Below are 24,383 nucleotides of genomic sequence, written 5' to 3'. Positions count from 1 at the left end.
TTGAGCTCATATCACCTGCCAGCCTCAGTTTTGCACAGTGACTACATTATGATAAATTCAGACATTCTGTTCATGGACAATATTGTTTCCAGTATCTTCTATTACAAACAATTTTGCAAAGAACATGCTTATACATGTTTCTATATGCACACATACCCATGTTTCTCTAGAAGATGTACCTAGGAACAGAACTGTTTGGTGGTACAGCTGGCACACCCTCAAGTCTACCACATGTTGCCAAATTGCTCTCTAAGAGGGCTGTACCAATTTATACATCCACCAGCAGCATATAATGGTTATAACAGCAACAGAGCTGTGCTAACACTTAGTATAACCAGACTCAAATGGATGGGTTTAAAATGGTATCTAACTGTTGTTTTGATTTGCATTTTCCTGATTATTATGAAGTAAAGCATCTTTTCATACTTTGTCTGTTGCCCATTTGGGTATTGCTTCTCTGAACTGTCTGTTCAGCTCTTTTGTACATTTTTTTACTGAGTTGCTTATCTTTTTCTTATTGATTTGCTTGTAGTTCTTTATAAATAGGATAACTTTGATAAACACTAATCATCACCACAAAAACTATCTGATTTTTAAGTTTAGTTTTTAAGTTTAGTTCTAGTTTTTTAAAACAGAAGCAGAACTCTATTCATAAAACTTTTAAGTACTATCCAATTGATAGAAAAGCTGAAGCCAGATCATAGAAAATATATGAAAATACAAAGGTGAGTAGGGGGAGAAAGATGGGAGTGAAGAATAGAAGAATTTTGCATGTGAAGAATGGGAGTTAATAAAGAAAGGAGAGAGTGAAAAGGCTGCAAAATATTTTGATTTAGTAAGAACACATGAGAAAAAAATAGAAAAATTATGGTTGGGTACTGGAGGTCATTTTTAAATGGAGAAACACAAAGGAAAATAAGATTAACTAGGAAGCATAGAGATTAATACTATACCTCTGGAGATTGGAAAGACTTGTCTACTGCGTCACTGTTATCATTGCTTTCCGTTTCACTTGTTGAGAAGTCATTTTCAGATGGTGATTCAGAAGCACTAGAAGAAAAGGGGACAACTATTAGTTTATGAATTTTGCCTATTTTTTGTTGATCAGTAATTGCTTTTTCTAACTTCTCCTTAAACATTAAACATTTTCATAAATATTTGCTCTTTCAGGCTACAATTTGAATCTGCTAAATAACACAACCGTTTCTCCACACTTACGATGTGTTTGTCGCTGAAGAGTTGCTTTGGACATCACCACACACAGTATTGAAACAACGAGAGGACGCGTCAGCTTTCTGAAAGATTTAAGTGCAACTAAATTACCTCTCCATAGTGACTCAGTCTCTGGCAACCAACTACCACATTTATTTCCCCACATTTACCAAACTCACAGCCATAAAGAATTATGGGGTTAATACATTTTTTATGGATGTTTGATCTGGATTTAAAAAAACAACCCTGAGTTGTCAACAGAACCGTGATCCCTCTGGGGCCTCGTGGTCCCATGGTTCATGGCTCATTTTGGGGACACAGAATGGAGGAATCCTTTTGCTATGTGATTGGCTGTCTTGGCATCATCTAAACATCATCTAACCTCAAATCAACTTCAGAAAGAATTTTAAAATATAAAAATTAAATCCAAAGGCAGTACATACCATTAAATTTTCTGACTGTATCTTTTCATAAGCCAGTTTAGCAGCCAATTGTTTTGCCTCCTGTTTAGTGGAACCTATACCAATACCATATTCATTCTGTCCAATTTTGCATTTATAATGAAATCTAGGAGAAATGATAAACAGTATTAACCCAAATACCAAAAAACAGTAAATCTAACTCATGATTCAGAAAAAAAAACACACATTAACAAAGGCATAATATAACACTAATTTAATAGGTGGCTTCATAGTTCATTTCTTCTTTAATTTAAACCTTCAGTGAGATGGCTGACCAGTTTGCCAGAATAACCAGGATTGGCTAACATCTCAGCTTGCATTTTCCAGGCAACTGCTCTTTGTTGCTTCATTGAAACATCTGGCATTAAGGTACCAAGTGGTGATTTTTTAAAATTCCCCAAAAGTCAAAAGACATGGAGGCAGAGAAGGAAGACAGATCCAATGAATTTTTCAGAGATGTTCAACTGGAAAGAAAAAGCCAGTAGAGGAAGTGGGGCTTCTACAGGAGAAATAATAAGGTTAGAGTGTTTTTGTAGGAGATGGGCAAAGCATCCCTAACTTCAGCTCTAACTTTAGCCTTTTCTGCCCCCTGCTCATGTGCACAAACACCTAAGAAAATCCTCACAGTGCAAAAGCCCCATGCTGAAGTCACCCCCTCCTCATATGAGCTGTAAGGATGCCTGTGGTTAGGCAAGGATCCTTGGACAATTATATAAGAACTTATCGTGGAGTTACCATGCAGTGCTACAGAATTATTCCAGTATGATTTGTCACAGAGGGAAACACACCCTACCAGGGTGAGTCTTCCCCGCTAGGCTCTGAAGGGAAAGTTAGGGAGCTGGGCTGAGTGACTGGATCATTTCTAGGGCTCCTATTTTTCTCCAGCACTACCTAAATAGAATTCTCTCTTTCAGCGATCGAATGTTAAAGCCCTTAATTCAAAGAAACCAAACAGGTGAGCTACGGGAAAATAAAATAGCCTCTTAATTTATTGAGATTGACTCACAGAATTCACTTTTGAATATTTCACTCCAATGAATCCTATCACATTTTTCTCTTCCTAGTTCTGGCCTAAAATCCATCAGGGTGAAAAGTAAAGCATCCATAGCTGAGTCAATTCCGAGGACAGTATCCTAAAGTGGTTGTTTGGACTATTTGCCATTTAGATATTTTTTCCTTCTCCCTCATTTAACTGGTTGGTTGTAGCTGAGAAACAATCTCCCTCGTGCTCATTTGCTTTCTGCTTTTCCCAGTTCAAATCGATTCTTCTTCCTCACGTCCAAAGTCTTAGCTCACTGGTGACATTCTCAATATCTCTGACTGACGCTCTCATCTGTCCCCCTCATCACATCCCTCAAATCCTGGTCTCCGCACAGTCCAGGGTGAAAGCCCATTCCTTCTAATACATGGTATTTGTTTAGAGAGTGACATCAGTTAATCAAATCTGAAGGGCAAACACCTGGACAAACAGCTCTACTCTGACAAGGGTGGAAAGAGAGTCATTCCACACGTGTGGCAGAGATGTTTTCACACAGTGACTGCCACTGTGACCTCAGGGATGGGAAGATTTTCACAACCCTGCAGCAGGGGCACCCCACCCTGCAGCAGGGGCACCCCACTCTTAGGCTTCCTACAGACTAAACCATCCAGATATACCTCAGAAATAAAGGATTCCTCAGATTTGATCAATTATGGGATATGGGTCCCAAGTCTTCACCAATTAAGCATTTCAATATTTTAATTACAAAGATGTCCCATTGCTTGTAAGTCATATAAAACCTTTTCTGCAGAACATACGAAAAAGGACAGATATTTCCAGAAAATGAGACATGAAAATAAGCCTGTTCTGTTGCTTAGATACAATGAAACAGAAGGAAAAGCACGACATCTCACTTATCGGGCCCACTGTCCTTCGATTCACATTCTTCATAAATTACAGATAGGTTTTTCTTCTGGGCAATCGTATTAACACGGCCTATGTAATTCTCAATGGGTGGTACTTCTGAAGGATCTCCTGTCTGCAGTGATGAAGGACTAGCGGCCTAAAAGAAAGAAATGTTTTGTTTAATATAGATGATAACCAAAATTTATTTTGTCTAATAAAATTACTATTTTTTGTCTAATAAAATTACTAAATGAATAATTTGAAAGACCACTTCGAGTTTATGGATTTCCCTACTATAATACTTTAATAAAAGTATAAGTATATGTCTTCCTCTGCCAGAAAAAACCCACAAGGATAAATTTTAACAGGAGAAAAGAAATCAGCCATTTCCCTTTTATAGTTTCATAAAGAAAAACAAAATAGTCAATTTTCTTGTTTATCCGGTAAAACTCTATAACATTTTCTGGTTTGCTGTGCCCTTTGTAAATCTCAAAGAACAAGACAACAAATATCAAAGTAAAGCTATATCCTGGATCATAACTTCATAGGAAACATGAACATAATAGCATTACTCCTTCCATTGTTATCTGTCCCTTTTAAAATTCTTAATCTGACAAAATCTTGTCCAAAGTTTTTCTACTTTGTTAACTTTGTCAAAGAACTTTTGATTCTACTTATCTTCTTTATTATTTCTTTGGTTTTTTTCACATTAATTTCTGCCCTTATTGTTATCACTGTCTTTCTTCTGCTTTTTTGTGGGGAAAGGTATTCTACTGTTCCTTTTCTAACTTCTTTTTTTTTTTTTTTTTTTTTTGGCGGTACGCTGGCCTCTCACTGTCGTGGCCTCTCCCGTTGCAGAGCACAGGCTCCGGACGGGCAGGCTCAGCGGCCATGGCTCACGGGCCCAGCCACTCCGCGGCATGTGGGATCTTCCCAGACCAGGGCACAAACCCGTGTCCCCTGCATCGGCAGGCGGACTCTCAACCACTGCGCCACCAGGGAAGCCCCCTTTTCTAACTTCTTGACTTGGTTTTCTGGCTCTTTAACAATTTATAAGTTTGTGGTTTTTGCCTGATTTACTTTTCTCAATTTTGATTAGAAGGGTGACATCTTTAACTTAGATTTTTTTTTTTAATTAAAGAAAAAAAAATTTTTTTTTCTTTTCTTTTTGGCTGCAGCGCATGGCATGAGGGATGTTAGTTCTCAGGCCAGGGATTGAGCCTGTGCCCCCTGCTGTGGAAGCACGGAGTCTTAACCACTGGACCGCCAGGGAAGTCCCTTCAAGTAAGATTTTTCAAGAAAATATCTTGAATACTAAAATTTTTCAAGATTTTCAAAATCTGAGAATGATCCACTTTTGTCCCACATGTAAAATGACTTCTTGTCTCATTTTACAGCTGCTGCTCCAATGTCTCCTAGTTTTTAATGGTGCTGTGAACAGCATGATATTTTTTTTTCATTTTTACATTTTATATAATTTTTTCTGCCTAGATGCTCATAGGTTTCTTTCTTGACCCCTGGAGCTCAGTACTTTCACAAGGGCTGATGTTGTTCTTGGTGGTTCTGTATTTTTCTGTATCTGTTTAGTTGCTGAGTTGTTTTAATCTGAAGCCAGGTCTTTCTTTATTTCAGAAATGCTTTCTACTGAAGTCTCTTCAGACAGCTTTTTCTGTACTAGTTACTCTGTTCTAATCTTCAGGGATACCAATTATACATATGTTGGTTCTTCATCATCTGCCCTCCATATAGATCATTCTCCTCATGGTCACTTCTATCTCTGTCCTTTTTCACTGCATTCCCTCAATTAGGTGGAGGAGCTCCTTCCAGAACCTGTTAGTTCATTTCTCACTGTTTCCTTAGAGTATGTCACTGCTGCTGGCACTCTAAATAGTATTGTCCCATTTTTCCCACTCTTCCATAGGTGTACCTCTCATTCAGGGTTCTACAGAAATGGGGCCAGGAAAAAGACTGAACGAAACTTTGAAAGCAAAAGAAGTTGTAAATTTCTTTATTCTGCATATAAGTATTTCCTCACAGAGAAAAATACCATAGATATTTCTGAGTTCCCTTTCACTAGGAAAAAAAGGTAATTACTCACCTTCTGTTCTTTACTAATTATTTCAAAAGCTAATTTGGCTGCAGCATTTTTGGCTTCCTTCTTTGATCTACCTTCAGCCTTTGGAAATTCTCTGCCATCTATTGTAACTTGATAGGTAAACCTAATTTCAAAGAAAAATTCACAAAATATCATAAAATTCATGCATTATCTAACAACAAGTGTTCTGATCACCACTGCTTCCTATGACTACCTTCGAAAATTTTAACCTATGTTCCACATAAAATTCAAGCAGTCACCCCCAAACAGCAAAATAGCATATCATCTTGAAGCATGGAAAGGCTTAAACCCTCTTTTTTCTCTGGAGTCCTCTGAAGTTACCACTTTACATCAAGAAGACAGTACTCTCTGGCAACTTTGCTCTCAAGCTAAAGAATTGACTTCAAAATTGTGCCAGAGCTGCCATTCTCCCAGTTCATATTTTCTAGGGATATACCCTTTTTTATAGCAACTTACCTTAAGTTATGTGGAGGTCCTGTCTTAGATAGTTCACAATACTTAAGTACTGCAGTGTTCCTTTGTTGGTACTTATTAAGTTCTTCTATATAGAAACATGGTGAACGACCACTGGCCATTTTTTCCTACAGTAACCTACAATAAGAGAGATGTTTGAAAGAGGTGATACACTCAGAACATACTTTATATAATTATCCCAGTCTAGTTTAAGAGACAAAACAGGATAAGATGACTCTCCTTTATACAACTCATCTCAGTCCCACATAAACCCAGAGAAAACTTATTACAAAATCTTTCTTTCTCTCTCAAGGACTACACAATCAAGCTAATTTCTCCACGATTTTCTACTTTCAAAACTCAACTGGCCAAAAAAAGGCTGGAGGTCCTTCTCTGTAACTTTTCTTTCTGCTTCCACTGAGTGTCAAGTGCAAGTCTGTCCACCTGCTTGAGAAGTTAAAAGCCTGCAAGAGTAGAATTATAATTATTTATGTTGAGAAGAAAAAGGTTGAGAGTATATATAAAGTTTATGAAATCATGAAGGATTTAGCTGTATGGACATTGATCCTCCTATGAAATCCCCAAAAATCCCCCCTTTGAAATTGTCAGAAGTCAGTTTTAGGACAATTTACTTGGCAGGCAAATCATGCCCCTGTTTATGGTTCTCACTGGAGCAAGACAGTAGCAATGATTTAAATTACAAACAAAATCTAAAAAATATAGAATCTAAATATAAGAGCCAAAGCTATAAAACTTTAGAAGGAAACATAAGGGTGAATCTTCACAACCTTAGATTTGGCAATGGAATCTGAGATATGACAGCAAAAGCACAGCAACAAAAGAATACATAGATAAATTGGGCCTCATCAAAATTAAAAATGTTTATATATCAGAGGACACTATGAAGAAAATGAAAAGACAATCTACAGAAAGGAATTTTTATAAATAATATATTTGATAAAGACCTAGGATCCAGAATATATAAAGAACTTTTACAGCTCAACAACAAAAAGAGTTAAAAAATTAAAAATAGGCAAAGGACTTGAACAGACATTTCTCCAAAGAAGATATACAAATGGCCAACAAGCACATGAAAAGATGTTCAATATCATTACTTATTAGACAAATGCAAATCAAAACCACAACTAGATACTACTTCACACCCACTAGGCTGGTAATAATAATAATAATAATACAGAAAATAAATGTGCTGGTGAGGGTATAGAGAAATTGGAAACCTCATATATTGCTGATGGGAATGTAAAGTAGTGCAGCCTCTGTGGAAAAGAATTTGGTGGTTCCTCAAAAAGTTAAACTTAGAATTACCATATGACCCATCAATTTCACCACTTTGGTGTATACCCAAAGAATTGAAAAACAGGTTTTGAAATACTTATGCAGGAATATTCATAGCAGCACTATTCACAATAACCCAGAAGTGGAAACAAATCAAATATCTATCAACTGATGAAGGGTAAACAAAGTGCTCTATATCCACACATGGGATCTTATGCAGCCATAAAAAGAATAAAGTATTGAAACACGCTACAACAGAGCTACATGTCAAAAACATGCTAAATGAAAGGAGTCAGACATAAAAGGTCACATAGCGTATGATTCCATTTATGTGGAACATCCAGAATAGGTAAATCCATAGGCAGAAAGCGGACCCTGTTGATCTCTCGTTTCTTATTAGAAAGCTCTTCTGATTTTCCTTCTTCCATGGTCACTCTTTCTAACACTCCTTAATCTTCACAGCCTTTAAATGCTGGAGTTTCCCCAAGGCTTGGTCCAAAGACGCTATTCTCTTCACTCTATACTTTCTCCTCAAGGTAATTTCTCTCATGACCATGATTTCAAAGATCATCTATTTGTCATTAACTCTAAAGTTTATACATAATTTATGAACCTCTTACTGAGTTTCAGATCTCTCTATCCAACCTCTCCACTTGGACAACTTGAATGACTTTTAAACTCAAAAGATCCAAAATTGCATTTTTAATCTTCCCTCAAGCTGGTTCGGAGTTTCCTTTCTCAGAAAATGACTCCACTGTGCATCCATGTCTGAAAGCCGTGAACCTGGGAGGCATTCTTGACATGTCCTTTCCCTACCTTCTGATCTATACCTAAGTCCTGTCCTCCAAATCCTTCTACTTCTCAATGACGTCTATAGCCACCATCCTGGTTCAAGCCATCACCATCTCACTCCTGGACTGCTACAAGAACGTCAGAACCAATTCCTCACAGCCGCTGCAATTCCTTCTCTACACTGCAGCCATCATGATTTTTTTAAACTTTTTTTTCATTGTCGTAAAATATACATAACATGAAGTTTACCCTTTTTACCCTTTTTACGTGTTCAATTCATGGGCAAAAAGCATTTTCACAATGTTGTAAGGCCACCACTGCAATCCATCTCCAAAACTCTTTACATCTCCCCAAACAGAAAGTCTATACCCATTAAACAATAAACATTTCCCTTCCCCCTCAGCCCCTGGTAACCACCATTCTATTTTCTATGCCTATGAATTTGCCTATTCTAAGTACCTCATATAAGTGGCATCATACAATATTTGTCCTTTTGTGTCTGGTTATTTCACTTAGCTAATGTCTTCAAGGTTCATTCATGTTGTAGCACGTATCAGAATTTCCTTCCTTTTTAAGGCTGAATAATATTCCACTGTATGAATATCCCACACTTTGTTTATCCAGTCATCTGTTGATGAACACTTGAGTTATTCCAACCTTTTGGCTATTGTGTGCAATACTGATATGAACATTGTTGTACAAATATCTGTTCAAATCCCTACTTTCAAATCTTTTGAGTATATACCTACAAGTGCAATTGCTGAATCAGATGGTAATTTTATGTTTAACTTTATGAGGAATTGCCAAATTATTTTCCACAGTGGCTGCACCATTTTGTATTTCCACCAGCAGCGCACAAGGGTTCCAATTTCTCCACATCCTCACCAACAGCTGCTATTTTCCATTTTTAAAGGAGTCACATCATAGTCTTTTCAAAACATCAATTCAATCATGCAGCCCCCACAAACCACCAAAATTGTTCTTGTCAAGGTTACCGATGGCTTCTCCATCTCTAAAATTAGTAGTCAGTAGTCAGTTCTCAGCCCCTGTCTACTTGACACATAACCAGCATGTGACACGGCTGCTCATTCCTTTCTCCCTCCTTATTCCTTTGCTTGGACACCCAAGACACCACCCTCTCCTGGTTTCTCTCCTTCCTCACAAGATATTCCTTCTCTGTCTCCTTTCCTTGTTCCTCCTCCTCATCCTTTCTTTCAAATATTATAGTGTGTCAAGGTCCAGGTCTCAGATCTCTCTGCTCTACTTACACTCATTCCCCTGATGATCCCCTTGAGGCTTGTGGCTTTAAATTCCACCTACACAGAGATAGTTCTCAAAAGAATGCCTCCCCCACTGACTCTTTCCTGGCTCCCAACTGCTTCTGTCCAACACGCTCCCTCCTGAAGTGCTCTGGAGTCTACCCGTGATGCTGCTTTGCCTGGTTAACTCCTGCTTCCTATAGATCTTAGCTCAAATGTTACTTCCCAGACACCCTAGAAGAGGTCCTGGTTTGATGCTCTATCATAGCCCTTGTCTCCTTTATTACAATTGCTAATTTAACCGACTGTCTTCCGAAAGAGACCATGAGCTATAAGAGGGGACAGGCTTATAACAGGTGCTTAATAGTGAATAAATGAATACCAAAATATCTGCAGATCTCCCTTACCTCCATGACTTGTAACATGCTTTTCTCTCTGTTTGGAATGTAATAGCTGCATCCTCTATCTACCAGGAAATTCCCACTCCTCTGTGAGGATCAATACATCCTTCTTTGATGCTGAGAGAGCAGCTAGTACCCCTCCACGGGCCTGCCACCCACCTTGCTCAGCTCCCATCATAGTCGAGACTGCTTTTTAAACCAGTTAGTGAGCTCTCTGGGGAGCTAGTTCTATGTCTTACTCATCTTTGTATAACTGGCACCCCGTGACAAGTGGTAAATGATGAACACTTGGACAGTATATAGGTAAATGACAGAATGATTCATTAAAATTAAGTACTCCACTTTAAACCTCCTCACCGTCTCCCTTTTCTTCATCTGCTGTTTTCTTTGCATCCTTTCTTCATTCATTCGGTAAATGCTTAGTAAGTGTCAGGCACTGTTCTGATGCGGGGTATACAGATGTGTACAAGACAAATCAAGCCCCTACCTGCATTCCACTGAAGAAAGAAAGATGACGACCAAGTCCAGAAACAAGTAACAGGAGGGGATAACAGTTGGCTGGAAGTGCTACAATGAAATGAAATAGGGCTATGAGATAGAAGAGTGTTAATAGGTGGGGGCAGAGAAACGAGGGAGGTGGTTTTGATACAGTGGTCAGGGAAGACCCCTCTTAGGAGGCAATATTTAAATCAAGTCTGGATGATGAGAAAGTCCACCATACTTAGATATGGGGGAAGACCATCTCAGGCAGAGGATGCCTGGAGGCAGGCACCAGCACAGCTTTTGGAGGGATGACAAAAAGGTCAAGGAGATTGCTGCACAGTGAACAAGGGGAAACGATGGGAAATGAGTCTGAGAGGTAGGCAGGTGCCACAGCACAGAGACCTTGAAGGCCAAGGTGTGGATTGTGGAAGTTATTCTAATTGCAGTGGGAAGCTATTGGAGGGTTCTCAGCAGAGGGGTGATGTGGTTGGATTTATGTTTTTAATGGTCACTCTAATGTTATGTAAAGAACAGAGTATGAGGGGTGGGTGTAGAAAAGATGAGTGGAGAATGAGTATAAGTCAGGAGACCAAGTCGGGGCTGCCGCAGTGGTTTGGGTGAGCAATGCTGGTGGCTGGGAGGGCTCAGATCTGAGCAAAGGTGCTGTCTTCACATCACCGCTTAGTGTTGTGGAGAGGGCTATGCTTTAAAGCCACATAGATCTGGGCGAGTCACCTCTTTGAACCTTTGATTCATGACCCGAAAACAGAAATGAAAACACCTGATTCACAGGTTGTTGTGAGGAGTAAATCAGACAAAAAGCATCCAGCAGGGTCTCCCACACCACTGGCCCTCAATAAACAGTGCTTCTGGTCTACAATTCCAAAATGCAAAAGCACTGAAAACTGAGGTTTACTTTGTTTTCATTTGTTTTGTTTTTGGTGGGTGTGTAGCCCCGCATCTAGACCTGAACTGACATGAGCTATTTAGAGTCTTAATCGTACTCTGTTGTCGATTTATACATTTCACTGCAGAAATGTTTTATGATAGAGTGTTGCCCCCAAACCCTACTGAGAACATTACAAATAGATGGGATTTATACTGCCTTGCCTTTCTAAAATCCAATAATCTCTGAGTACCACAACATACCTGGCCCAAGGGTTTCAGATAAGGATCTGTAGCTGTATCATTATTTTCAGGAACCGAAGTGTCATTTAGTTTAGTCACGAGTATGAGACCATACATCCAACTGGAGGAGGTCATAGATCTCAGAACAGTAGTTATGGAAGAGTCCTTAGCAATTATTTAACCTGAAGTCCTATTGAAATACCCTAAATCCTCAACACTTTTAACTTTAAGTAACTGCTGATCTTCAGAATGACAAGCCAGTTTGAATTTAAGTGAAATATATGTGTAAACAAATAAGGAGTTAAATTGGCATTTTTGAAAAAGTACTTACAAGTTTGGAAAAAAAGAAACAGGCGTTTCTTTTCAATTTTTTTTTTTTTTTTTTTTTTTTGCGGTACGCAGGCCTCTCACTGCTATGGCCTCTCCCGTTGCAGAGCACAGGCTCCGGACACGCAGGCTCAGCGGCCATGGCTCCCGGGCCCAGCCGCTCCGCGGCATGTGGGATCTTCCCGGACCAGGGCACGAACCCATGTCCCCTGCATCGGCAGGCGGACTCTCAACCACTGCGCCACCAGGGAAGCCCTTCAATTGTTTTTAATAAATCTTATTTTAATACTATGTTACCATCTTCCTAAAAGAAATCTCCATCATAATCACTAATAAATATTACATGTCCATCTTACTCATGCCCAGAAGTTACTTTGGCTGTGCCTTGATACCCTTAGGGCAGACCCAAGCCCCTGTGGACCCAGCCCCCTCAAAGGACCTGTGCAAAGCTTGGCAAACAACGTGCATTCAACTAATATCTGATGAATTGAATGAATAAACGGTGTTAAGGATCTTCAGGTTCAAATAAGCAAACAGAAGAACAAGAGCATAAACTGCCCAAGATTCTAAGTTCCTAAGATTCTAAGTTCCTAAGTGACAGCAGGGAGTCTGTCCTTTAGCTTCCATCTGGCAAGGCATTTTTAGTACTAAAGAAATCACAGGCAATAGGAAGTCTCATATTCTGGAATTCAAAAGAGAATTTATGAATCAAAAACAAAGATTTAATGAATACCTATCACATACTGGGTTATACTGGCGAACAAAACCCTGCTCTTGTGAACTTACTAGTGGAGGAAAATGGACAAACCCATAAAAAAATGTCACAAGGTGATAAGTACTACGTTGAAAACTAAAGCAGAGTAGGGGTGACAGCAAGGGAAGAGTGGGGTTTCTTACATGCAGGTTGTTCAGGGAAGGCTGCTCTGATACAGTGACATTGTATCTGGGGGAAGAGCTTTCCGGGAAGAAACAGGCAGTGCAGAGGTCCAGAGGCAGGACAGTGCTTGGCTCTGCCCCAAGGACAGCCATGAGGCCTGTGTGGTCAGAACGCAGGGAGCAGGTGGCCTTGTCTGTAGGTCAATAACCTTTTATAGGATTCTGATGAAGCTATTGGGGAGCGGGGTTCGGGGGTGTCCTGTTCTGCCTTAAAGGCCCTCGGTCGGCTACGGTATTAAGAAGAGGTGGCGGGGCGGGGGACAGAGTTGGAGCGGGGGCTAAAGATGAGCAATTGGGGAACGATTGCAACGACCCAGGCAAGAGATTTGTGGCTGGGGATTCTTTTAGCCAATGTTTTGGGCAATTCAGGCCCCCGTATTTCCCATCTGTCTGTCAAGCCATAGGGCTCTTCCGTTTTCCACTAGTCGCCCCCGCCCCCGTCCCGGACCAGGGCTAGTAGTCGCTTGCTCTGTCAAGAATTGTTCGCGGGAAGAAAATGACTTTCAGCGCCCACCGCGCTGCACGCTCCTTTCCCCGGATCCAGCAAGGGCTCCGCACCTCGGCTGAGGGCCTCGGACAGCATTATCGAGGCGGCGGCGCAGGGGTCAGGGGTATCTTACCAGAGTCCAGTACCGGGCTGGGGACGCGAGCTGCGGCCTCACTGGAAGCTCGGCGGGGTCTGGGCAGTTCACTCTCGGTTTCGTTTTCCCCGCGGACTCCGCCTTCCTTCCTCTCCGCCTTCTTCCCGCCCTCCCGCACGGGTCCGTACGACTCCGTACGGGTCCGCACACGTCAGCCCACATCCGCACAGGCTCAGCGATAGCGGGAAACTGGCGCCTCCACCCCGAGTCCGCGTGGGGGGTACCGCGGGGCGGACCGGGCACGTCCAAGACCCTGCAGCCCTACCCCTGCTTCTGGGGGTGCTCCCGGCCCCCGTGCGGGCAGGGTACTCCGGGAGGTGGGGAGTACGTTGAGGTCTCCGAGGCCCGCGACGTGGCAGGCGCTCTGTGATCAACGCTCCAGTTTCCTCTTCAACACAAATATTTGGGATGGGGTTGGGGGGCTGGATATCATCAGCTCCATTTTATTAATGGAAGAAAACTGAGTAAATTAACTCTCCCAGGGCAAAGCCAGGATTCCTTTTCCCATAACCACCATTTCTTTGCCCTCCTCCTTCTCCTCACGTTAACCAGGCTGGGGATGAAGAGGCCTGGGGGCATAATTTCCCTATCTGTTTCCACCCATCCATCCATTCATTCAACAGGTACTTGCCAGCTGCTGTATCAAGTACCAGCCAATCCAGCAGTTAGGAGAGCTACCTGCTGCCTTCGGGACCTCCTGGAGTTTACCACCAAAGTCCTTACCAGTAGTCCCAGAGTTGTAAGAAATCCTACTCACCTAAGGGACTATGACACACTCCCAGAGTAATACTGGCACCTTGACACAGTGACTGAGGAGTGCTGAAGACTTAACCTCATAACAGTACTGCAAGGTAGGTGCCATTTAACAGATGAGAAAACTGAGGCCTGAGGCACAGAGAAGTAACAGCTGGTGAGCAGGGGAGCTGGAATTAGAACCAGGATCCTGTACCTCAATATCCCAGTGAGGGTGAGGGAGAGAGGCAGTTCCAAGATGGATTTTAAGTATACATTACATATTGACCATTGGCTCCAGGCATCCTTTCCCATATCTCTTCTGCACACACACCCCCCACCCCCGTATTGCAGGGTATCAATGGCTAAACACTATTTTCCTTGATTTAAGTTCCCCAAATATGAAGCACTGGTGGGAGGTTTAGAAGGCAGATAGGAGGCAGAGACATCTTTCTGTGACCCTTTGAGATGACAAGAAATCTCCAACTGTAGTGGCCGTTCGTTTGCAGGAGTCCATTTCCCAGCTTCGTGGGTGTGGGGTGGTTGTTTCAGATGCAATGGCAGTAGCAATGACATGTTTTCTGACTTTCTGAAGCCCCTGAACTGTCCAAAAGAGCTTAAAGAAAGAAAGCTCTGACAAGCTCAAGCATGGTCAGAGGACACAAGCTTTTATGACTGCCCCAGAAGAACCTCTTACTTCATGTAGTCTCAAGGCTGATGGAGCAGAAATTAGCTACAGAGTCCAGTGCTGCAGGTAGCCGAATTTCTATATAACTTTAATTTGCAGCCTCACCAGGTCTCTTCTAGGAACATTGAGGCTATTGACTGGGAAAGAATGAGGACCTGGGAATTTGGGTGGATTTGAATGAGTCCATTGCCCTCCTAAATTCTGCTGAGTCACCACAGTCCTTCCATCCTTGTTGGATAAGTCTGGTACAGCCAAGCTTGAAGAGCCTGAATTGGTCACCTTGCAAGGACGTGCTGAAATTTCCAAACGCCCCATTCCTCCCTCTTGTCTTCACTCCTAGAACTAGAATCAGATGCTAGAAGGCCCCAAGAGGATACAGACAAGATCTGATCCAGAGGATATAGTTTACATAATGAAAGAATTACAAGATTTCGCTAATTTTTATCAGCAGAAACCCAAGAAAAGTGCATGGATATGCTTCTAAAGGTGACATGAAAGACGGAACATAGTTTAGATTATGCACTCAGTGTGCTGGCTCCAGCAGCTGGGAATGGTTCTAAGAGTTTGTTTAGTTGGCTTACTATAACCTGGGCTCAGTGGTGGCCCATATTAAGTGAAATTGTGATGCCAAGTATACAGATGAAGAAATCAAAAATACTTAAGGAGTCAGGAATATTAGAGTAGATTAATCATATGCAACCTATTCCTTCATTTTCTAACCGTGTCCCCCAAGAATATCCAAAGGACCCTCCACCAGGCATTCAGAAATATAGTTTCATCTTTGAAAAGCTCTGTATTGGCTGCCCACTGTGCCTGGAGAATGTTGATGGGAGATGTTGCCATTGAAAAACTACCTGATTTCAATGGGGATTATGGCTCCCAGAGTGGCAAAGGCCATGTGGCAACACTTAACTCCACCCGCCCCTCCAAAAAAAAAGGGCAGCAGGGTCAGAGCAGTAGTCAGAAACGTTTGCTCACCAGAGATCTTTAGTGGTGGTAAACTGGTCCTGGAGTTTCTAGTACTGAAATAGATGGCAGCCCACAGGTGTGTTACATGAGCAGATACGTGAGACCCCCATGGCACTCACTCCCACTCTATCAACCCACATCCCCGGTCTCATGGGGAGTTCCTTGTGAACAGGTGACTTAGAAAGAAAAATTCAGTTGAAGCACAATACGCTAGCATTAATTGGAAGTAGACTGATATATTCCGACAGCACTTCAGGGAGGTAGCCCTAAAAGATAATGGGAAAAAGGAAAATCTTCCCAGTTCGTGGAACTTTGAGCAGGTGGAACTATATTTAGTTGTCACTTGGAAGGCGATAAAGCTAGTGGCCTGGACAGTACCAGTAGCTAGCAATTTACCTGGATATTCAGAGATTTGGAAAGAGCAAGATCAGAGGGTTGATGATAAGGAGGTCTGGGGAAAAGGATGTGGGTGATCACTTGGAATGGACAAAGAGGGTGAGTGTATTGGGTCCCCTTGTGAATATTCATCAAAGGTACCCCCCGCTGAGGAGACTTTTGAGAAGCAGTTGTGCAAGAAACTGTAGATGTCAGTCGGGCTGTTCCCCAGCTACCCCAGTGCTTGCTTGTTCCACACAAATGAAGAGCCTTCGGCAATAGGAGTGGATGATGTGTGTGACTTCATCAACATGGAGTTCTTGTCAAGGTTGATCCGGCTGCTGAGCACCCAGCCTTCCAACAGCAAAGACCAACACTGAGCTCCCAGCACAAGTACCCCGTACACCGAAGGAGACCAGCCTGCCACTTGGGGACGGGTGGGTTACATGGAGCCTTTCCATCGCGGAGTGGAGAGGGATTGCCCTCTGTGGAGTAAGCATTTATTCCAGGTATGGAATTGCTTTTTCTTCCTCCAGTGCTTCTGCCAGCACCATTATTGTTGGCCTTTCCAAATACCTTGTTTACCATAATGATATCTGTCAGTAAGGAACCCATTTTTTTTTCACATCTTTATTGGAGTATACTTGCTTGACAATGGTGTGTTAGTTTCTGCTGTATAACAAAGTGAATCAGCTATACATATACATTTATCCCCATTTCTCCTCCTTCTTGCGTCTCCCTCCCATCCTCCCTATCCCACCCCTCTGGGTGGACACAAAGCACCGAGCTGATCTCCCTGTGCTATGCGGCTGCTTCCCACTAGCTATCTGTTTTACATTTGGTAGTGTATATATGTCCATGCCACTCTCTCACTTCGTCCAAGCTTACCCTTCCCCCTCCCCGTGTCCTCGAGTCCATTCTCTAGGTCTGTGTCTTTATTCCTCTCCTGCCCCTAGGTTCTTCAGAACCATTTTTTTTTTTTTAAGATTCCATATATATGTGTTAGCATACGGTATTTGTCCTTCTCTTTCTGACTTACTTCACTCTGTATGACAGACTCTAGGTCCATCTACCTCACTACAAATAACTCAATTTCATTTCTTTTTATGGCTAATATTCCACTGTATATGTGCCACATCTTCTTTATCCATTCATCCCATGATGGACACTTAGGTTGTTTCCATCTCCTGGCTATTGTAAATAGAGCTGCAATTAACATTTTGGTACATGACTCTTTTTGAATTATGGTTTTCTCAGGGTAAATGCCCTGTAGTGGGATTGCTGGGTCATATAGTAGTTCTATTTGTAGTTTTTTAAGGAACCTCCATACTGTTCTCCATAGTGGCTGTACCAATTCACATTCCCACCAGCAGTGCAAGAGGGTTCCCTTTTCTCCACATCCTCTCCAGCATTTATTATTTCTAGATTTTTTGATGATGGTCATTCTGACCGGTGTGAGATGATATCTCACTGTAGTTTTGATTTGCATTTCTCTAATGATTAATGATGTTGAGCATCCTTTCATGTGTTTTTTTGGCCATCTGTACGTCTTCTTTGGAGAAATGTCTATTTAGGTCTTCTGCCCATTTTTGGATTGAGTTGTTTGTTTTTTTGATAGCTGCATGAGCTGCTTCAAATTTTGGAGATTAATCCTTTGTCAGTTGCTTCGTTTGCATATATTTTGTCCCATTCTGAGGGTTGTCTTTCCGTCTTGTTTATGGTTTCCTTTGATGTGCAAGAGCTTTAAGTTTCATTAGGTCCCATTTGTTTATTCTTGTTTTTATTCCCCTTTCTTTAGGAGGTGGGTCAAAAAGAATCTTGCTGTAATTTATGTCATAGAGTGTTCTGCCTATGTTTCCCTCTAAGAGTTTTATAGTGTCTGGCCTTACATTTAGGTCTTTAATCCATTTTGAGTTTATTTTTGTCTATGGTGTTAGGAAGTGTTCTAATTTCATTCTTTTACAGGTAGCTGTCCAGTTGTCCCAGCACCACTTATTGAAGAGGCTGTCTTTTCTCCATTGAATATTCTTGCCTCCTTTATCAAAGATAAGGTGACCATATGTGCGTGGCTTTATCTCTGGGCTTTCTTTCCTGTTCCATTGATCTATATTTCTATTTTTGTGCCACTATCATACTGTCTTGATTACTGTAGCTTTGTAATATAGTCTGAAGTCCGGGAGCCTGATTCCTCCAGCTCCGTTTTTCTTTCTCAAGATTGCTTTGGGTATTCAGGGTCTTTTGTGTTTCCATACAAATTGTGCAATTTTTTGTTCTAGTTCTGTGAAAAATGCCATTGGTAGTTTGATAGGAATTGCACTGAATCTGTAGATTGCTTTGGGTAGTAGAGTCATTTTCACAATGTTGATTTTTCCAATCCAAGACATGGTATATCTCTCTATCTGTTTGTATCATCTTTAATTTCTTTCATCAGTGTCTTATAGTTTTCTGCATACAGGTCTTTTGTCTCCTTAGGTAGGTTTATTCCTAGGTATTTTATTCTTTTTGTTGCAGTGGTAAATGGGAGTGTTTCCTTAATTTCTCTTTCAGATTTTTCATCATTAGTGTATAGGAATGCAAGAGATTTCTGTGATTAAGTTTGTATCCTGCTACTTTACCAAATTCATTGATTAGCTCTAGTAGTTTTCTGGTAGCGTCTTTAGGATTCTGTATGTATGGTATCATGTCATCTGCAAGCAGTGACAGTTTTACTTCTTCTTTTCCAAATTGGATTCCTTTTCTTTCTTTTTCTTCTCTGATTGCTGTGGCTAAAAGTTCTAAAACTATGTTGAATAATAGTTGTGAGAGTGGGCAACCTTGTCTTCTTCCTGATCGTAGTGGAAATGGTTTCAGTTTTTCACCATTGAGAACGATGTTGGCTATGGATTTGTCATATATGGCCTTTATTACATTGAGGTAAGTTCCCTCTATGCCTACTTTCTGGGGGGCTTTTATCATAAATGGGTGTTGAATTTTGTCAAAAGCTTTTTCTGCATCTATTGAGATGATCACATGGTTTTTCTCCTTCAAGTTGTTAATATGGTGTATCACATTGATTGATTTGCGTATATTGAAGAACCCTTGCATTCCTAGGATAAATCCCACTTGAGTGTGCTGTATGATCCTTTTAATGTGCTGTTGGATTCTCTTTGCTAGTATTTTGTTGAGGATTTTTGCATCTATGTTCATCAGTGATATGGGCCTATAGTTTTATTTTTTTGTGGCATCTTTGTCTGGTTTTGGTATCAGGGTGATGGTGGCCTCATAGAATGAGTTCAGGAGTGTACCTCCCTCTGCTATATTTTGGAAGAGTTTGAGAAAGATGGGTGTTAGGTTTTCTCTAAATGTTTGATAGAATTCTCCTGTGAAGCCATCTGGTCCTGGGCTTTTGTTTGTTGGCAGATTTTTAATCACAGTTTCAATCTCAATGCTTGTGATTGGTCTGTTTATATTTTCTATTTCTTCCTGGTCCAGTCTCAGAAGATTGTGCTTTTCTAAGAATTTGTCCATTTCTTCCGGTTGTCCATTTTATTGGCATAGAGTTGCTTGTAGTAATCTCTCATGATCCTTTGTATTTCTGCAGTGTCAGTTGTTACTTCTCCTTTTTCATTTCTAATTCTATGGATTTGAGTCTTGTCCCTTTTTATCTTGATGTGTCTGGCTAATGGTTTACCAATTTTGTTTTATCTTCTCAAAGAACCAGCTTTTAGTTTTACTGATCTTTGCTATTGTTTCCTTCATTTCTTTTTCATTTATTTCTGATCTGATCTTTATGATTTCTTTCCTTCTACGAACTTTGGGGTTTTTTTGTTCTTCCTTCTCTAATTGCTTTAGGTGTAAGGTTAGGTTATTTGAGATTTTTCTTGTTTCTTGAGGTAGGATTTTATTTCTACAAACTTGTTCTTAGAACTGCTTTTGCTGCATGCCATAGGTTTTGGGTTGTCATGTTTTCATTGTCATTTGTTTCTAGGTATTTTTTGATTTCCTCTGTGATTTCTTCAGTGATCTCTTGGTTATTTAGTAGCGTATTGTTTAGCCTCCATGTGTTTTTATTTTTTACAGTTTTTTTCCTGTAATTGATATCTAGTCTCATAGTGTTGTGGTCAGAAAAGATGCTTGATACGATTTCAGTTTTCTTAAATTTACCAAGGCTTTATTTGTGACCCAAGATATGATCTATCCTGGAGAATGTTCCATGAGCACTTGAGAAAAATGTGTATTCTGTTATTTTCGGATGGAATGTCCTATAAATATAAATTAAGTCCATCTTGTTCAATGTAGCCTTTAAAGCTTGTATTTCCTTCCTTATTTTCATTTTGGATGATCAGTCCATTGATGAAAGTGGGATGTTAAAGTCCCCTACTATTACTATGTCGCTGTTGATTTCCCCTTTTATGGTTGTTAGCATTTGCCTTATGTATTGAGGTGCTCCTATGTTGGGTGCATAAATATTTACAGTTGTTATATCTTCTTCTTGGATCAATCCCTTGATCATTATGTAGTGTCCTTCTTTGTCTCTTCTAATAGTCTTTATTTTAAAGTCTATTTTGTTTGATATGAGAATTGCTACTCCAGCTTTCTTTTGGTTTCCATTTGCATGGAATATCTTTTTCCATCCCCTTATTTTCAGTGTGTATGTGTCTCTAGGTCTGAAGTGGGTCTCTTGTAGACAGCATATATATGGGTCTTGTTTTTCTGTCCATTCAGCCAATCTGTGTCTTTTGGTGGGAGCATTTAGTCCATTTACATTTAAGGTAATTATCGATATGGATGTTCCTATTCCCATTTTCTTAATTATTTTGGGTTCGTTATTGTAGGTCTTTTCCTTCTCTTGTGTTTCTTGCCTAGAGAAGTTCGTTTAGCATTTGTTGTAAAGCTGGTTTGGTGGTGCTGAACACTCTCAGCTTTTGCTTGTCTGTAAAGGTTTTAATTTCTCCATCAAATCTGAATGAGATCCTTGCTGGGTAGAGTAATCTTGGTTGCAGGTTTTTTTCCTTCATCACTTTAAATATGTCCTGCCACTCCCTTCTGGCTTGCAGAGTTTCTGCTGAAAGATCAGCTGTTAACCTTATGGGGATTCCCTTGTATGTTAATTGTTGCTTTTCCTTTGCTGCTTTTAATATTTTTTCTTTGTATTTAATTTTTGATAGTTTGATTAATAGGTGTCTTCACATGTTTCTCCTTGGATTTATCCTGTATGAGACTCTCTGTGCTTCCTGGACTTGATTGACTATTTCCTTACACATATTAGGGAAGTTTTCAACTATAATCTCATTAAATATTCTCTCAGTCCCTTTTTTTTTCTCTTCGTCTTCTGGGACCCCTATAATTCGGATGGTGGAGTATTTAATGTTCCAGAGGTCTCTGAGACTGTCCTCAATTGTTTTCATTCTTTTTTCTTTATCCTGCTCTGCGGTAATTATGTGTAGTATTTTATCTTCAGGTCACTTATCCCTTCTTCTACCTCGGTTATTCTGCTATTGATTCCCTCTAGAGAATTTTTAATTTCATTTATTGTGTTTTCATCATTGTTTGTTTGCTCTTTAGTTCTCCTAGGTCCTTGTTAAACGTTTCTTATATTTTCTCCATTGTATTTCCAAGGTTTTGGATCATCTTTACTATCATTACTCTGAATTCTTTTTCAGGTAGACTGCCTGTTTCCTCTTCATTTGTTTGGTCTGGTGGATTTTTACCTTGCTTCTTCATCTGCTGTGTATTTCTCTGTCTTCTCATTTTGCTTGACTTACTGTGTTTGGGGTCTCCTTTTCACAGGCTGCAGGTTCATAGTTCCCATTGTTTTTGGTGTCTGCTCCCAGTGGGTAAGGTTGGTTCAGTGGGTTGTGTAGGCATCCTGGTGGAGCAGACTGGTGCCTGTGTTCTGGTGGATGAGGCTGGATCTTGTGTTTCTGGTGGGCAGGACCACATCAGGTGGTATGTTTTGGGGTGTCTGTGAACTTACTATGATTTTAGGCAGCCTCTCTGCTAATGGGTGGGGTTGTGTTCCTCTCTTGCTAGTCGTTTGGTATAGGGTGTCCAGCACTGTAGCTTGGTGGTCGTTGTGTGGAGCTGGGTCTTAGCATTGAGATGGAGATCTCTGGGAGAGCTTTCGCCATGTGATATTACATGGGGCCAGTAGGTCTCTGGTGACCAATGTCCTGATTTGGCTCTCCCACCTCAGAGGCTCAGGCCTGACACCCGGCCAGAGCACCAAGACCCTGTCAGCCACATGGCTCAGAAGAAAAGGGAGAAAAAAAAGGAAATAAATAAATTAAAAATAAATTTTAAAAATAAAATAATTAAAATGGAAAAATTATTAAAAATAAAAAATTAAAAAGCAATTTAAAAAAAGAAAGAGAGAAAGAAAGAAGAGAGCAACCAAACAAAAAAAAAATCCACCGATGATAACAAGTGCTAAAAACTATACTAAAAAAAACAAAACAAAACAAAAGGACAGTCAGAACTCTAGGACAAATGACAAAAGCAAACCTATACAGACAAAAATCACACAAAGAAGTATACATATACACACTCACAAAAAGAGGAAAAGGAAAAGAATATATATATATACAAGGAAGAGAGCAACCAAATCAATAAACAAATCTACCAATGATAATAAACTGTAAATGCTAAACTAATATAAACATAAAACCAGAAACAAATTAGATGCAGAAAGCAAACCCCAAGTCTACAGTTCCTCTAAAAGTCCACTGCTTCAATTTTGGGATGATATGTTGTCTATTCAGGTATTCCAGAGATGCAGGGTACATGAAGTTGACTGTGAGATTTAATCCACTGCTCCTGAGGCTGCTGGGAGAGATTTCCATTTCTCTTCTTTGTTCGCAGGGCTCCTGGGGTTCAGCTTGGATTTGGCCCCGCCTCTGCATGTAGGTCGCCTGAGGACATCTGTTCTGTGCCCAGAGAGGACAGAGTTAAAGGAGCCGCTGATTAGGGGGCTCTGGCTCACTCAGGCCGGGCGGGGGCGGGACGGAGGGGTACAGAATGCAGAGTGATCCTGCAGAGGCAGAGGCCAGCGTAACATTGCAACAGCCTGAAGCACGCCATGTGTTCTCCTGGGGAAGTTGTCCCTGGATCACGGGACCCTGGCCATGGTGGGCTTTACAGGCTCCCAGGAGGGAGGTGTGAATAGTGACCTGTGCTTGCACACAGGCTTCTTGGTGGCTGCAGTAGCTGCCTTAGCGTTTCATGCCCGTCTCTGGTGTCCGTGCTGATAGCCGCGGCTCATGCCCGTCTCTGGAGCTCATTTAGGCAGTGCTCTGTATCCCCTCTCCTCGCGCACCCCAAAACAATGGTCTCTTGCCTCTTAGGCAGGTCCAGACTTTTCCCGGACTCCTTCCCGGCCAGCTGTGGCGCACTAGCCCCCTTCAGGCTGTGTTCACGCAGCCAACCCCCATCTTCTCCCTGGGATCTGACCTCCGAAGCCATAGCCTCAGCTCCCAGCCCCAACCCGTACCGGCAGGTGACCAGACAAGCCTCTCAGGCTGGTGAGTGCTGGTTCGCACCAATCCTCTGTGCGGGAATCTCTCCGCTTTGCCCTCTGCACCCCTATTGCTGCGCTCTTCTCCATGGCTCCAAAGCTTCCCCCTAGCCCACCCCCCGTCTCCGCCAGTGGAGGGGCTTCCTAGTGTGTGGAAACTTTTCCTCCTTTACAGCTCCCTCCGAGAGGTGCAGGTCCTATCCCTATTCTTTTGTCTCTGTTTTTCTTTTGCCCTACCCAGGTACATGGGGAGTTTCTTTCCTTTTCGGAAGTCTGAGGTCTTCTGCCAGCGTTCAGTAGGTGTTCTGTAGGAGTTGTTCCACATGTAGATGTAGTTTTGATGTATTTGTGGGGAGGAAGGTGATCTCCACGTCTTACTCCTCCGCCATGTTGAAGGCACCCCTATATCTTTTTTTTAAACCAGCAAAACTCCATGCAGTTAAATATCCTAACAGAACCTGAAAATGCAGAGTCACATAAATATCTGACAAATATTTTATAAGAGAAATTCTTGTCAGTATAAGAACTCTGTGTTTGATTCGTTTTCGTAATCTACTGATAATTTAAAAAATGAAGCTACCTGTTGAATCTGCCAGGGTGATGGCTTTTATCTTAAAATCAGACCTTTAGTATATGTTATGTGTGTGGGGAGAGCTAAGGCTTTGTTTATTTCCATGCTTGTAGGAGGCTTTCACTGCTCGGTCACATTATTTCAAGCAATGAAATGATATTTAGAC

The 24,383-nt window shown here is 41.2% G+C and overlaps 1 protein-coding gene across 3 annotated transcripts in view; it reads right to left on the bottom strand.

Annotated features, from left to right (window-relative positions):
* The window catches only part of EIF2AK2 (eukaryotic translation initiation factor 2 alpha kinase 2), a 31,798-nt gene extending 18,352 nt beyond the window's left edge, over nucleotides 1–13,446 (bottom strand). For 2 of the 3 annotated variants that reach the window (XM_060026822.1, XM_069541280.1), the window contains exons 1-7: nucleotides 13,370–13,446; nucleotides 6,131–6,265; nucleotides 5,657–5,777; nucleotides 3,567–3,715; nucleotides 1,656–1,779; nucleotides 1,219–1,295; nucleotides 954–1,050 (exon numbers count right to left, since the gene is read on the bottom strand). In XM_060026822.1, the coding sequence (XP_059882805.1) occupies nucleotides 954–1,050; nucleotides 1,219–1,295; nucleotides 1,656–1,779; nucleotides 3,567–3,715; nucleotides 5,657–5,777; nucleotides 6,131–6,249 (687 nt within the window). In that variant the 5' untranslated portion in view covers nucleotides 6,250–6,265; nucleotides 13,370–13,446. Of the gene's footprint in view, nucleotides 1–953; nucleotides 1,051–1,218; nucleotides 1,296–1,655; nucleotides 1,780–3,566; nucleotides 3,716–5,656; nucleotides 5,778–6,130; nucleotides 6,266–10,362; nucleotides 10,514–13,369 lie in introns of those variants that run through there. The other variant, XM_060026821.1, reaches the window with a different exon arrangement.
* Between the last annotated feature and the right edge of the window lie 10,937 nt (nucleotides 13,447–24,383).

This window comes from Delphinus delphis, chromosome 12 (assembly GCF_949987515.2).
Source record: "Delphinus delphis chromosome 12, mDelDel1.2, whole genome shotgun sequence".
In the NCBI taxonomy this organism is placed as follows: Eukaryota; Metazoa; Chordata; class Mammalia; order Artiodactyla; family Delphinidae; genus Delphinus; species Delphinus delphis.
This window is presented reverse-complemented; position numbering and strand designations above follow the sequence as displayed.